General features: G+C 35.2%; 1 protein-coding gene across 1 annotated transcript; it reads right to left on the bottom strand.

Moving 5' to 3' along the window:
- Positions 1 to 4,600: 4,600 nt before the first annotated feature.
- Positions 4,601 to 11,792, bottom strand: LOC129220587 (clavesin-1-like). The gene is made up of 4 exons (XM_054855019.1): positions 11,651 to 11,792; positions 9,704 to 9,943; positions 9,076 to 9,263; positions 4,601 to 4,777 (listed from the first exon to the last, which is right to left on the bottom strand). The coding sequence occupies exons 1-4, from the start codon at positions 11,790 to 11,792 to the stop codon at positions 4,601 to 4,603; spliced, it is 747 nt and encodes a 248-aa protein (XP_054710994.1).
- Positions 11,793 to 15,676: the final 3,884 nt, after the last annotated feature.

Genomic DNA, 15,676 nt, shown 5'->3' with positions numbered 1-15,676 from the left:
CACGAGACTACCGGATATGCCCCATCTCAGATGCTCTTCGGACGAGAGCTTCGGCTACCTTGTGATCTCGTCTTCGGTCGTCCTCCGGATGCGCCTGCATCGCCTGAGGAGTACATCCAAGATCTCCAGGCCCGGTTGGAAGACGTTCATAACTTCGCACGAGAGCGAATCAACATCGCGGCGGAGAAGATGAAGACCCGATACGACACAAGGTCTACTGGACATGAATTCAACGAAGGCGACAAGGTTTGGTTATGGAATCCCATCCGACGGAAAGGTCTTTCACCCAAATTGCAGTCGCATTGGGATGGACCCTACAAAGTCCTTAACCGACTGAATGACGTCGTAGTGAGGATCCAAAAATCACCTAATGCAAAACCTAGGGTTGTACATTATGATCGGTTAGCCCCATACTATGGCCATAGTTCATGAGTATTACGTAAACAACCATGGTTGATAACATAAAAGTTGTAGATAATTTTTGCTTTTAATGTTTAGTAATATTTCTTGTTATTATTGTGTTTTCTGTATCTGTTAGTTATTAATTAATGTGTATATTTGTAAACTTGTGATAGAAGTTTGGCACCCTTTCTGGGGATTGTACTGCCCGGGACGTGCAGTCCTTAGGAAGGGGGCAATGTTACAAATCCTGTAAATAGTAATTATTGTAGGAACGTAAGCTGTAAATAGTTTCCCGTAATGAATATACAACCCCTTTTTCATATGGCTAAAGTATACGACCCCTATTTCCTTTTTGTTCATTGATAAAAATTGATAACGGTCTACTACTTTACAGAAGCGTGTGGAATATTTGAGAAATTTCTTTTCGGTGTATTTAAGCCGTTAGCGATGGATAAACAGTTTAGTTTCGATTGATATTTCAAGCTGAGAGCATTTTGCTCTTATAGCGAGGCATTTCGCTGTGTTGTTTTCGTATTTGGAAGTAAATACGTGTGTAAACGTTGAGTTTACGGTGTTGTGTGATAATTGCTTAATTGTTGATGAATAATTTAGCAGTTGTTGAAGATCTTTCCTGTACATAGTGTAAATAAATTTCCTGTGTTTTTATCAAGAACTGTGTTTTCATTTCAAGAAAGTGGAAGTCGCACCGAATCCGTTACAATATTTACGGTTTTCTCTCAACCGCATTTTCGGGTATGATAATTTGCGCTGTGCGTTAATGGCATCAATCAGTGGCGTTTTAATCGCTTTTGATGGCAAAAAATTAATTTCAATCTGCGCACCAATTAAAATAGTTGTTAAAAAATATTAATTTTTTTCAAATTATTTAAAAAATGGTTAAAACCTTTTTTAAACACCCTCTTTCAATAAAAAATACTTTGCAAATTTCGGAAACAACCCCATTACCGAAATATCCCCTTTCATCCATTTATTTTGAGATTAACAGATAAAAAGCCAAATTGGAATAAATTATTACTGCGGTAGTGTGTGTCCGTATCAAAATTGTATGTTTTCAGATATGCAGTAAACATGAGTAAGAGTAGAAATAAAAATGTTGGAAATAGTTAAATTCATACAAGTTTTCTCTAATATTCATTTATGAATATGGTCGAATTTCGACCACTGGGCGAACACTAGTTATCATTATTTCATCTAAACGAAGCGACATTTAAAAGGAGAAAAAAAGTTGATTGTTTTTAAAACCACAGTTAATTCTTTTGTTACAACAGTGTAGCTGCTTTCCGTTTCCGTTTCTTGACTTTGTCAGCAATAAATAAATATATTTCTTCATATTTTTGACACTGTGTGCAAAATTCTCATCAACTCTTTGAACATTTCATCATCAAATAACTCCGTTCAATCGAAACATTTAGTCTTTAGAATTTAGGAATATGTTAATTATCAGTTTTCTAATTGATAGTCTTGAGAATCACAAAATAGTCGGAACTTAATTTTGGACGTTATACTGGACTGAGCGGTTCAGTTTGGACTTTCTAACGGACGTTGAAATAACATTATCTATGGATTATCAAACAGGACTTCATGCATCGGTCGTTGTAACGGAAGGGTTGAAGTAATGGAAGGTCGATCTGAAGAGCGTTGACTATTACATACAGATTATTGTACCTTTTCTGCTTCATCTTTTTAGTATTTTTTCCCAATGTATCTTTCTTTTACTCGCCATAATAAAAACTAGTTTGCTTGCTTGCAAGTCAAGTACAGAGCTTCAACTGTCTTACTATAATGCAGTTTAGATTGCAGATTAAAAAAAAAAAACCATGAGGTATAGTTTTTTGACCAATATCCGGTATTTAAGACCACATCGGAAGTGCTTCTAGTGCATTCAATTTTCCCATTAATTTCCTGATTAGAAAAAAAAGAGGATGGGGAACTAGAAGTAATCTACATAATGGTCCTGCATGAATCCATTCAGTCTTGAACAAGTCATAAAGTTTGATTACTACTCCTATTTTTACAACTGCAATTTTCTTTCGTCCGATGTTTTTTCACACCGCCATCCCCAGGGCCATCCCGGTCATCTGCTCCCAAATGCCAATTCTTCTCTTATCTCTTCTCATTGATTCTAGGAAACCGGCTCAGGTGGCCTAGATCAAAAGACAGACCACTTGTGTACTCTTGAGGGACCCTAGGGTGTTAAGCCGTTTGGCAGCAATATTAATTTGGAGAAAGAGGGTTAGAAAAGAAAGAAAGTAGGAAAAAAAAAACAGTTGGAGCCTAAAACATTTCTTGTTGGAATTTGGAAAAAGAACTTTTTTCAACTTTAAGACCACTTGCGGCCCCTTGAAAGTCTCAGGGCCCTTAGGCACTCGCCTAAGTTGCCTATTTGATAATCTGGCCCTGGCTATCCCTGGAAACGTGAGCTCATTCCATTCTACAGTAACAAAATTAAAACTCTTCAACAAATTTAACAAAATTTTTAAGAAGTCGATGCAACTGGATCAACGTTTTTTAATCCTCCTACAAATTTTAGTTCCTCTTCATCGTCCATAATAAAAGCCATGTAACTAAGCCGTGAGAATTTGAGTCTGTAATCGTCCCTTTAATCCATTGCTCAGAATTCCTGGGTTTTTCTTACGTTTTTCCTGTTTAGAGTTTTACTTTTAGCTTTTCTTTTCTTTTCCAAATCTCTATGACGAATTTTTGAAGTTTTTTTTTACTGGATCAAAGTAGCTCGTAATTTTCAGGTTAAGGAAATATGTTGCTAATGTGAATTTTTTACATGAAAACCTTAACAGAAATGAGAAGCACAACTATGCTTACTGCATAGAGTATTAAATAGTGCTAGAATATTAAATAGTACTTATGAATAGGTACTTAACAAACTCTTAGCTGAAATTGAACTGCTTCTACATGTAAAAGTCTGAGAGGTTATAAAGACAATGTTAGCACATGGAGCACAAAACCGAAAGTGTTGTCCCTTGTGGAGAGCTATATATCAAACTGCTTGGAATACATTGCTGAGTTGATGTTTTTCTCTCGCACGTCCCTACCACGAGCCAGCCAAGTGTTTAGTAAATTAAATGCAATTAAAGATTTTCTTTAAAAAAAAAAAAACGTGAAAATTTTCTCGGTTTTTCCTCTTTTTAAATTGTTATTATTACTTCATTTATTTTGTTTTTAACTCCCCATGACGGGCTCCATCATTTAGATTTTTTGGCATATTATATGTGTATATGGTTTTAAATCGTCGCGCGCAATACGTTATTTAGGTCCATTAAAGCTTTTTTTCTGAATTATTTTTTAGCTAAAAAGAAAAAGATAATTTACTTTGTAATGACCTCTACACTGCGCAGCACTCTTCATACATTCATCATGCACAGTTGAAAATCGCAGTATTATTTCCTGTTAAAAAAAATATTACAATGCTAATTGACATAATACTTTTCCGCACAAAAGTATTTCTTTGTAGGCTGACCTCTCTGTGTTCTAAACGCCCTATAATATGAACACCACCGTATTATAAATGCTATTTTTAACCCCCTTCAATTGTATCTTCTCTATGTGCTGAGCATGTTCGCAATTGGTACTCGGGATCTCGGGAATTCCTATGAACCATAAGTTGGGAAACCTGAAATAACTTCCCAATTTTATCATAATGATTAAAGAGCATCAGGAAGATGGAGAGAAGAAGAAGAAAATTTATTTTTTGCGAATATTGCTGCATTGCATAAAATCATTCAGCTAAGAAATATGAGCCTGAAGTTCCTGCTACTAAACTACGTATTTCAAGGAACTAACTATTGTATCAAGTAGTATTCAAGACCTTTAAAGTACGATTACCTACATGGGCGCCCATATAGGGGGGCGAGTGAGGGCTGAAGCCTCCCCATTCCCCTTAGAAATCGAAATTTCCTTGCTTTTAGTCCGTTTTTCTTTGCACAAATGTAAAAACACTTCTTTTCCAACCATTAATTAATAAGTTATAAAAAAAAATGTCAAATTTTAGTAACTTTAATCTGTACTGAAATCGGTTTCTATGGGAAAATATCCTGCCAAACCACGGGGAAAATATCTGAGCCTAAACTAAGAACGTTTAGGCTCATTCATACGAACATATTTCTTCAAATTGCGTTTGTTTTGAAACTTATTGGAATGCTTTACTTCACAAATGAGAATATCAACATAGTTTATTATACAAATGGCATTCTGCTTTCAGCTTCTTCGTGTATTCTAAGAACCCTTCCATGTAGCTGTCGTTGTTCAGCGGCCCCATGGTTCCTCCGAACTCATTCGGTAGAATTGAAGGGTGGTAGACCTTATGAACGAAGTCCATGCTTGAGCCGTGGAAGTGGAGCTGTGGATAGAAACATAATGATATTATATGTAATGAGTTATCTCATTTCAGCAAATCAGGTTGGACAATTTATGGAAATTCTTGCGAACGTGATTAACAGGGGTGAGCGATAAGTGTCCGAGGCGGATTTTGATCTTAGAGCAGGAATATAAAAAAAGTCCAATCATTGGCTTAGCAAAAGCTGAGGTTACGCCTCCAAGTCACGTGACTCAGAAACGACGAATGGTTGACACGTTTGGCGTGAAGCTGTCTTCGGTTCACGTAAGAAAATCTTGACTCCCTCCATTTTATTTCTTCTCAATGGTTTGGATCAACGAAACTTTCTGATGCTAACCCAGTGCTTTACCGTAAAGTCGAAAGGACCTCCACGCTCGGGACACAGTTGGGTTATATGTTCTCACTCTCAAGGGCTTAAAATGGGGATGTTTCCACCAGTCAAAAGTACCACTTTTAATCCCTGAAGTTGATAGAATGAGCAAAAATAAAATAACATGGAACGAGGAAAATCTTTAATTTTCAAAACGTTTAGTTTTTTAATTATTCTTTTTTAAACGTCCGATATTTCAAACAAGGCGTGGTCTTTATGACGTCAAAAGTAATGAACTTTAGCGCGTATTCCACTGACGCGCTGAATGCTGACGTTTGTTGTGTACCGCGTTTCCAGGTTATGATGATTCAGAAGCGAATTAAATATTGCGCTCTGCGCTAATGGCATCAGTGGATGGCATTTCATCACTTGTGATGTCATGTGCAGAAGCGTAAAAAAAAAACATTGAACCTGCGCACTGATTAAACTATTTATTTTTTTAAATATTGAACTTTGTCAATTTTTTTAAAAAATGATCATATCTTATGTTTTTAAGCATGCTCTTTCAGAAAAAAATACTTTTAAATTTTGGAAACGCCCCCATTATAAAGCTATTTTTATTCAAAAAAAAAAAAACCTCCCGTGGAGCGATTGGCGCCAAAATTGAACCAACGCCTGTTTACATATGGATTCACATTTATTCCACATTTCATCCAGAATGTAGCATTACTTCTTGAGATATGGCACTCACAATGGAAAAAAAAAGAACGTTCGATTGCGCCACCCCCTTTTCAGTTGTTGATTCCAAAATAAAATCAGTTCTTATACCCTCTAAGAGCTACTTGTCGATACATATTTGCTTGATTCCGTTCATTATTTCTTGAGATACAGCAGTCACAATTGACGAAAAAAAACGTTCGATAGCTCAACCCCCATTTCAGCTAGTGACACCAAAATTGAATCAGCACCTGTACCTGTATGGACCAAATTTTGTTTGATTCCGCCAGTTACTTGGGTAATAGCAGGCACGCATAACTCAAGAAACGTCCCATTGCTCCACCCCCCTTGGAGGAATTCGCGCCAAAAACCAATGGGCACAAGTTCACATGGGGGCACATATGTGTACCAAATTTCGTTCGATTTCATGTGATAGATTTTGCTGTAGAGCGGCTACAGAAAACCGGTCACACACACACACACACACACACACACAGACAGACATTTTTCAAAAATGGTCGAAATGGACTCAGCACATCTCAAAACGTTCGAATCCGTTAAAATTCTAAATTTGAAAATTTGCACGAATCCAATACTTTCTTCTGTATCTCTACATATAGTATAAAATGAAGTCTCCAAAAAGCGTCTGTGTTTAAACCCTCAAAACTCGAGAACTACCCGGCCTATTGCGCTGAAATTTTCACAATTTGTTCCTTAAAGTCCTGAAAAGGTTTGCAGACCAGTTCGAATAAAATTCGACGAATAGTTCTTTTTTCATTTCAATTTACCTCTAATTTTCACATAAATTCTCAAATATGGGGGTGAAAAATTATTTTCACACATTAATATTACATATCGTTAGAAAGGGTAGAATTTTTCGTGTTCTACGCAATTTGTTTCGATGCTCTAACTTTATTACGGCGGGATTTATTTGCGTTTTTAGCTCGAACTTTTTTAGGCTTAGCTGTAATTTAGGCACTACTTTCTTCATTAAATAAATCAATAAAAAAGTGAAGGAATTGTCCTACAGCTTTCATTTTGATGCCATTGGAAAAAGCGACCTTTTTTACTCCAGATCTAACTCGACCTGTGGTCGAAAAAATAAGCTTTTATCTCAAAAGGAAAAAAAGTTACAAGCCTTTTTAAATCCAGTTTAATTAATTTCGATTCCATTCATATTGTGAACCATTTCCCTTCGCATTTTAATTCCTTAAACTTATTTTATTTTGTGTTTCCACGGCTACGCATTTTAAACACATCTTTTTGGATTTCACTTCTTAAAAGTATTTTAATATCTGTCGTCATTGTTTGGAAGGGAAATCATGATGTTTTTTTTATTTATTTTTTACGCCTGATTGTTGAATCACTCGACACAATTTTTATTTTCAAGGTAGACCGGGCGAAGACGGGCAATGCAGCTAGTATTAGATAGAGGAGAAAGTAAAAATTAGTGCACAAACAAGTACAATTACAAGTACCCAAATTCAATTATAAATCTTTGTGTATTTTTCTCCATGAATATCCATCAGAAAATGTTTTCGTTTCTCAGAGGTAGAGGCACTGAGGTCCATCTTCAAAAATGCTGGGACCAGAAAAACGTCATTTAAATAGAGATGTGCTTTTTATGAAAGTGTCCGTCAAAAGAAGATTACTGCGCTATTTAATCCATACAGTAATCACTCAAACGTACAAGGATTCTATTAATGAAAGTATAAGTAAAAAATAGTAAAAGTAAATGATCGTTTTTGGTTTCTCTCATTAAATAGCTGAGTAAATACTTACTCTTTTGGAATACTTAGATGGTAGAAAAACACTGATACCCTTCCACAAGTATCGAAAAACTGAAAACTCGTTGAAAAAGTCAATTCTCTGCACTCTGAAAGGACATGCATTCTAGGGGGGGGGGGGAAACACAGATCGTTAACCAAACAATATGTAGCAACAAGGTTTTATAAACTCATTAGAAAAGATCTGCCAGCAAAAATGACGCGAACATTGGTAATAACGCTACAATTTACTTACAGAAAACTGAGCAACGTTTTTATAATGTTAACTGAATATTATTTTACTTTTTTAAAGGGAAAGTAGTCATGTTTTTTTAAACATGATAAAGAAAATAATTTCAATATTTTTAAGCTGAAACATTTACATAAAAATAAAAACAGCTTTTGGTTTTGAGCCTAAGGGAAAAAAAGATATATATATATATATATATAATATATATATATATATATATATATATATATATATATATATATATATATATAATATATATATATATATATATATATATATATATATATATATATATATATATATATATATATATATATATATATATATATATATACGATTAAGCAAACTATGAAAAATCCAAATTCCACTCTATTAAATTTGAGATATAATACATTATTTAAAGACAGTTTACTAGCTTACACGTTAGTGTCCCCAGGGGCGGACACAGGCTACCATTTTAAGGAGGTCATGCTAAAGAATGACGCCCCCCCCCCCGAACGAACCTATGGTTTTGGGCACGAAAAATTTTCTAAAATGCTTGGGTGTTAATAAAGAATAAAATGCACGAAATTGGTCAGGAATAGGATTTCTAGAAGTCATAAACGTTGCAAATCAATTTCATAAGCAATGAAAGAAGAAATTTCAAAAATTTACCTTCAAAAATAATTAATGAATTGAAAAGACAACTGAAATTGTTTACACTTTATTCATACAGTGCTTGAACACAATGTGGACGGATACTATTGTCGACTGTTTGGGGCGAAGGTCATAACCCTTCCCTTGTATCCGCCACTGGTTGTGCTATATTATTATTAGAACCATCGCATTAATTGTGCTAAAAAATATTAAAAAATAAACTTCTCATTAAAGTCTAGTTTCGTGGAGTTCGTGATTGTGCTGACAGCATTATAATTAGTGGCACTCCGAACTTAAATATTTGGGAGAGTGGGAATTCTCAATAAGCTTTGAATTAAACTGAATGGTAAAATACGAACATGTACGCATATCTACATCTTATGAGAAGATACATGAAGCATGATCAATCGGCAATGTTCAGGGGAACAAATAACGGTCTGAGGCTAATTTTTTCGAAATAAAGGTTACAAAATGCAGTTATAGTTGCTTAAGGGGGGGAGGAGGCCATGATCTCTGGGGATCCAGGAGTGTCCCCTCTGGATCCGTACTAGATTCCTGCAGATGTAGATCATTATAATCTGAATTGATAGGCATCAGACGGCATTAAAAAGAGTCGAATTACCTGAATCCAGACGAAGTTCATGGCTTCCTTGAAAATCTTGAAAGCATCATTCACTTTGGGATATGACGCTTCTCCCACAAGATTTAAACCTGCGACGGCAGTGAGAGGAAAAGAACAAGCAAAATGAAATAGGGCCAGAGTGCACTTGAACAGATCAGACGCCTTGAACCTTTCCAAGTCCACAGCATCTAGAATATAGATATCTTTAAAAAATGTTTCTTCCCAAAAAGAGCTTGAAAAATTACAGCTTAATTTTTACCAATTAAGTTTGTCGTCAGAAATGTAGGGAAATGTACGGCAAAGTGGAATAGGGGGGGGGAGGGAAATGGTTGAATGTGTACGCTGCTTTTAGCGCTACTTATCCGGTAATATTTCAACTATGTAGAGGCACATGAAGCCTATTCCAGTCAGGAAAAAAATACCGTCTTAGATTAAAGCATTGATAATTTCAAAAATTTAACGCACTTGTACTAATGGAAGTGCTCTAATGTAGCCGTGAAATAGCTGCTTGCAGCGTTTTCTTCACGATTTGTCCTATATTTTCAAAAACGTTTAGTTTTACCCATGTTTTAGTATAAAGAAGTCTTGATATTTTTTTATAATTTTCAAAAGGGCTGAGAATACTTACTAGAGTTGGTATAAACTATGGTTCTTCCTTCTGCATCTCGGAAGGGAAAGAGTCCAACCACTTTTGAGTCCATAATGGAACGCACTGTTTCCAAATCTATGTTTTGGTAAAGTTCTGAAGTCTTCCCCCTCATGCTGTAATGCTGCTTGAGCTTTTTCTCGGCATTTCTTTCGTTGAACTTTTGTTGCCGAAGAAACTGCAACAGGAAGGTGTCGTCATCGTTGGGAGGATAGTTCTCATCTGAAACGTGTAGGAATCAACAAGATTACACTAATATTTCAATTTGATATTCGATAGACAAATTGAAATATTTTTTCCACGTTATGCACCACTTGATGAAGTTAAAGCCCTGAATCGTAGAAGAAATTAGCAACACGTCCGCCATCTTAGAGCTGATCGATGCTTTCTTCTATGTCTGCTTTGGTGGAGTTAGCATGTTTTGCTTCTTAATTGTGTGGTTTCTTATTAACTCCATGTTAATCCACAATCAAGAAGCATCACGTTTAATGTGCAAAACACGCTACTTCATCATAGCTGGCATACAGGAGAAAGCATCGTTTAGCTCCAAGATGATGAATGTGTCGTTACTTAAGCTAAGATCTGGGGCTTGAGATGAAGTTGGGAAAAGATGTTTTGGACCGATCACATTTCGAGAAATAACTGATATTAAAATAAGCGACACAATTTAGAATTTCTTTAGCAATAAGACCTTTAGCATCGGACCTACTCGGATCTAAAATTGTAAAAAAAAAAAAATGTTAGACGATTGTTAGACAGTAAGAAACGTATTGGTGAGAATTCCCGCACAAATTTCAGAACCAGTCTCAGTACTGAAAACTATTTAAGGAAGCGGAGGTACGCTTTGACAGCGCTTTTTTTGCCATAAGCTATTGTTGTCGAAGTTGAAAGACTCTTGTTTCGTTACCTAAAATTTCTTTTTCATCCGAGAAACTGACAAGGAATAGTGAATGTTCCGTCTATAGTTTACAGGATAATGGTTCAATCCGATTGATGACAAGATCAGTAAGCTACTTCACACTGTAGAGCTCCCCGTACCTACCACTTTTTGAGGCTTACCAGTTGGATGGGACCCTGAAGACTTTTTTGATCCAACCAGAAGCTGAGCAATCTCTTGTCCAGCACCCCCTGAGGTATTGATCCACTTGGAGGACTTTATGACCACGACACAATTTAGCGGGTCCTAGTCACCATTACAGAATCCAGAAGATCTTCAGACCAGTAAAGATACTGTGGCCGCACGATAAATCCCTCTTCAGTCCCCGCGTCTACACATTTTCATAGGCGTAGTAGTTAAAGCACCGGACTACGAACAGTGAAATGAATATACCAATCCTACTGGAACGACATGCAGACGCTTACTTCGGGTCCACTCGCCACATATAAGTACAGTACACTCAAACCTGTTTTTGAACAAAATTACGGTTTTTTTAACGCGATTTTTTATGCGTTTTATATTCGGTTCCCATCCACCGCATAAAAACAGTTTTTGTGTACATTAAGCCGACACTTCCATATTACAGCCATAGAGTTTTAAGTGATGACGATTTTGCCTTTGAGGCTCTTGTATTCAAGAGCACCGAGGTGTTGCAGACTGCTATTTTTGCAACAGATGGTGAGATTAAATAAGAGTAGCAACATTTGAGACCTAAAAATCCATTTAACAAAAATATGATGGAAGGTTCAGTACACAAGTCAGTTAAGTCGTTTTTATTCAATGTTTGTTCGTAAGGGAGCAAAAGTAACAATTAAACTAGTTCTTTGTTTGCAGGCCAGCTATGTTGTTCTCAACCTAAATTTTATTATCATATCTGTATAAGTGCTGGTTTCTGGAAATCACAATGACTCTGAATCTTTCATACATGAATGAGAGTACAATTAAAAATACATGAAGTTCAATAAAAAAAAAAAGAGTTCTGTTGGACTGACTTTTAAGAAATTCTCTTAGCTTCCTCAGTCCTTCTGCTGCAGATTCTTCGGATTCTCCCAATTGAGTTTCAGCCTTCGTGCGAAAGTGCTCAGGAACAAAACCGCATGTCAGTGGGAGAAAAGAAACCTCCGGAGTCGCCATTACTCTTTTAGAAGAAAACAAAATATTTAACTCGAGACTGAATTCAAAAATTATAATAGTATACATATTTCAACATGCATTGTTAAATTTAAAAAATATTTTGTGAACTCAATTGCTCAGTTTTGTAAAGAGGACCATTTTCTAATTAATGAACTGATTTATCCTGAAATACCTTTCCTGTTTAAAAGTTCTAGTACTTTAAATGACTCTAATAAAGCTTTTGTCCATCATCTTCGACCAAAACAAATTAATGAATGCCGTTTTTATTCATTTTCAGAATGAATATGTGAAATTAGATTTTTTTGAGATTCAAATTCTGATTTTCTCTAAAATTATTCATATACGATTCGCAGTTCCACAGCTTATATACGCCACTTTGCGGTGATTTGAGAAATCAGATAAAGATGTAAAACATTTAAATTTTGCGCGGACAAAGCAGAAGTCCCATTGAACAGGTCATATCCTACGTAAGTGGGTTGGTCTTTTCCTTGCCTGCTACCATTAGCCAGACTGCAGTGCCCCTATAGTTTATTTAAAATGGGAATAACAAAACACAGGGGAACAAGATTTCAAGAATAGGGAAGTATTCGATTTTCTAATTTTATTTTTATTTGATAGAGTAACATACATGAACATCATCTGCGAAAAAATTTTTACGATACGACTAATACTTTTTTTTAAAATAATTTTTTAAAGTTCACGCGCAAGTGACGTCATTTGCTTGTAAGTCCTTTGACTGACGTCACTGCCGCGCTGCGAGGCGGCGGGGTTGTCTAGGACAAAGAAGTGCTTGGCGATCTTTGGGGGAAGGCGCGGGAAAACAAGAGCCTTCTAACAGCAGCGCGCATAAAAGGCTAGTGAAAATCCTTTGCTGTCTGTAGGGTTTGATGCATTCTGCGATTGTTTTTAATTTGATTTTCTTTGCCATGGCTAGTAGAATCAATTACAAGTATTGCTTCGTTCCTGGATGCGTATCTACATCTAAAAAAAACTCCTCACAAGCGATTTGTTATTGTTCCGTCCCAGCAGGATCTTCGAAAGAAGTGTTTTCAAGTGTGTTTATTAATTAAAATTTGAAAATGAAAATTTGCACTTCATTTTAATTAAAAACTATGTCAAGTGAGAAATACAGTTTGAAATATATGTTCACAACTGTTCATAAATAAATGTTTAATAAGCATATGAGATATTTTTTAAAAAAATGCAAGTAAACAAAGGAATTTAAACCCTGCACAATCAACTTAAATAGAAAGTAATAGATGCATTACTATTTCCATTTTAATAACAATGCAAAAACTATTAATACTTTCTTTTTAACATTCAAACTATCTTCAAATTTTAACTATTACAAATTGATAATTTAAAAATACATTTTCAGTTTATCACCAGAAGCGTTTCTATATATACAAGACCTTTCTCACCTGCATAAAGGTACTTATTTTATGAAATGAACACCATTTTCAAATTTATTATTTTTATCAAAAGAGCAAAAAAATATATTTTTCCTTTTTTTGCTAAGTTGCACAAAAACTCAAGGATAATTAACATGTATTAGTGGATTTAAAACAATTTTCCACAAAAAAAAAAGCAGATCAACTTTTATTGCCAACAAAGCGAAAAATTTTCATGCAAAAACTGCTCTAAAACTTAGTACTGGAATCACTTGCAGTAGGGTTGTTACAAAATGCGCGCCTCATTAAAAGCCGCCAAGTAAGAACTGGAATAGTGCTCTTACATTGTAATTTATATATTCAGATAAAAAAAACCATCGACACACAAATGGAAATGATCAATCTTGATAAGGGAAACTAATGCGAATAATATGAACTGCAAACATAGACGGATATGTACGTACAATTTTAAAGAATAACAATGGTGAAACTTTGTTGTCTCACTCCCCGTACTTCTAGGACATTAAATCTCTCGTCCTTTCGAAAAAAGTCAAACACCATGAATGACTTTACTTGAGGAAGGTTATTGGATTGACCTTTCGTGAATCCTAGCCCATGATGGAAAAAATGCTGGGTAAATGCTTTAAAAAGGCTGAAAAAGACAGTGCTATTCACCTCCTGGTAGGCGCAACACGGCATGGAAATGGAGCTCTGATCGGAACAGGGAAATGACGTCAGCTGCTGACGTTTTAGGCACACCTCTTTTTTGCGCATCGCTCTTTAAAAAATTCATAAAAAATCAATCGTTGGTTTTAAAAATCCGGCCATGGTGAATTTTTGTGTTTTGTAAGCCTGTCAACATTGTGCAATAGTTAAAATTGGAATATTTGATAGGTTGATACTTCCCTATTATTTACAACGAAAAACTTTATGTCTGGATTTTGGATTCTTCAGTAACTACGTAATGATAAAAATAAAATATGCCATCTCTTGATTCAGATGAGAGAAGTTGATAATATAAATTCTACATTTTTTTTCAAAGGATTGTAAATCTACTAAATATTATTTTCATACTTAGAATGTTTTTAAAAATGTGTATTAAAATTTTATTGCAAAACTACCTTAGCGTGCTGTCTTTTTTTTTTTTCCTAGTTTCGTACTTTTTAGCCTATTTTCCCAGGTCAGAGAAAGAAGAAAAAAACATGAAAAAAGGCTCAATGCGTCTTAAAAATATCACTGAAATAAAAAAAAGTCAAAAACAAACAAGTTAAATAAATATCGAAAAATTAAAAATTGGAAAAAGGTCTGTCAGTCTGCCCCCCCCCCCCCCCTATAACTTTTGAGTGAATAGTCCGATTGGAACTTTTTTTTTTCGAAAGATCGCGACGAGGACACCTCTTTTCCATGTTTCCTTTTTGATTTTACTACTTTTCGTTCAATTTTGAACAGTTCAAAAAAGCTTCAACCAGCGTAAATAACACTGACGGTGTGTATTCAGCATCTCCAGGTGTGCTGTTGCGCTGCGTGTAGCATTTGAAACGACTTCGAGTGCTCTCAGATGAGATCTGGACGACTTTTCCTGAGATCGACTCATTGGAATGATTAAAAGGATGGTTGGATCGTGACAACTGCCGCTGCGGAACTCGGGATTCCGCACAGCATTGTTTCACGACTTGGGAGAACATTTCGAACTGCAAGAACGGCTGTTCGATGGTTCGACAGTGGCCGTCCATAAGCAACCACGGCAGCAGACGGTCAATAAAATAAGTTATACAGGCAAAAAAGAACAGGAAGCAAACAGACAGCGGAATAATAAAAAAATTTTGAAAAAAAAAAATAGAACCGACTTCAAAATTGCTCTAAAAAGTGAAAAATAATTTTATTCTTTAAACACCATCCATAATGCTTTTAAACATAATTTTTGAAGTTGGCGCAAAAACAAAACGTAAAATCCAGTGTAACAATGCTTCGCTCATATTTTTTTCAGAAAAGCATCCAAAGTTACGAACGAAACATTTATATCTTATTAAAATATGCTATCATCAATTCATAATGTATGTGATGGTGAAGAAACTGGGTCTGGTTAAATTTATAGTTGTTGTTGAGTTATGGCTGTGAATGATTTTATCAATCGTTTTTGCGCCAACTTCAAAAATTATGTTTAAAAGCATTATGGATGGTGTTTAAAGAATAAAATTATTTTTCACTTTTTAGAGCAATTTTGAAGTCGGTTCTCTTTTTTTTTTCAAAATTTTTTTATTTCATTCTTTTTAGTGTAAATGTAAGTATTTTAGAAATAGTAAGCAGTTACCATCACGAAACTTCACCTTATTTTTTTCATAAAAATGCTCCACTACTAAAAAAAAAAAAAAACTATTAACACGCGTTAGACTTTAAGCGATTGGCACTAAAAACTTATCTTTGTTCCTCTCTGGAATTCATGTGTAGTTAATTTAATTATAACCATTTAAGTATTACGTTTTCCCAAACTAA

This window comes from Uloborus diversus, chromosome 4 (genome assembly GCF_026930045.1).
Source record: "Uloborus diversus isolate 005 chromosome 4, Udiv.v.3.1, whole genome shotgun sequence".
Lineage (NCBI taxonomy): Eukaryota > Metazoa > Arthropoda > Arachnida > Araneae > Uloboridae > Uloborus > Uloborus diversus.
Note: the sequence above shows the minus strand (reverse complement) of the source record. Positions and strands in the feature narration are given on the sequence as shown.

Bases quoted from the DNA above. Each gene is read 5' to 3' on its own strand.
- LOC129220587 (XM_054855019.1), bottom strand. From the start codon at position 11,792: ATGGCGACTCCGGAGGTTTCTTTTCTCCCACTGACATGCGGTTTTGTT. The intron at 9,264-9,703 runs GTAAGTATTCTC...TCTATATTCTAG, and splicing joins CATAGTTTATACCAACTCTA to ATGCTGTGGACTTGGAAAGG. The intron at 4,778-9,075 runs GTAATTCGACTC...TTCTATCCACAG, and splicing joins TGAACTTCGTCTGGATTCAG to CTCCACTTCCACGGCTCAAG.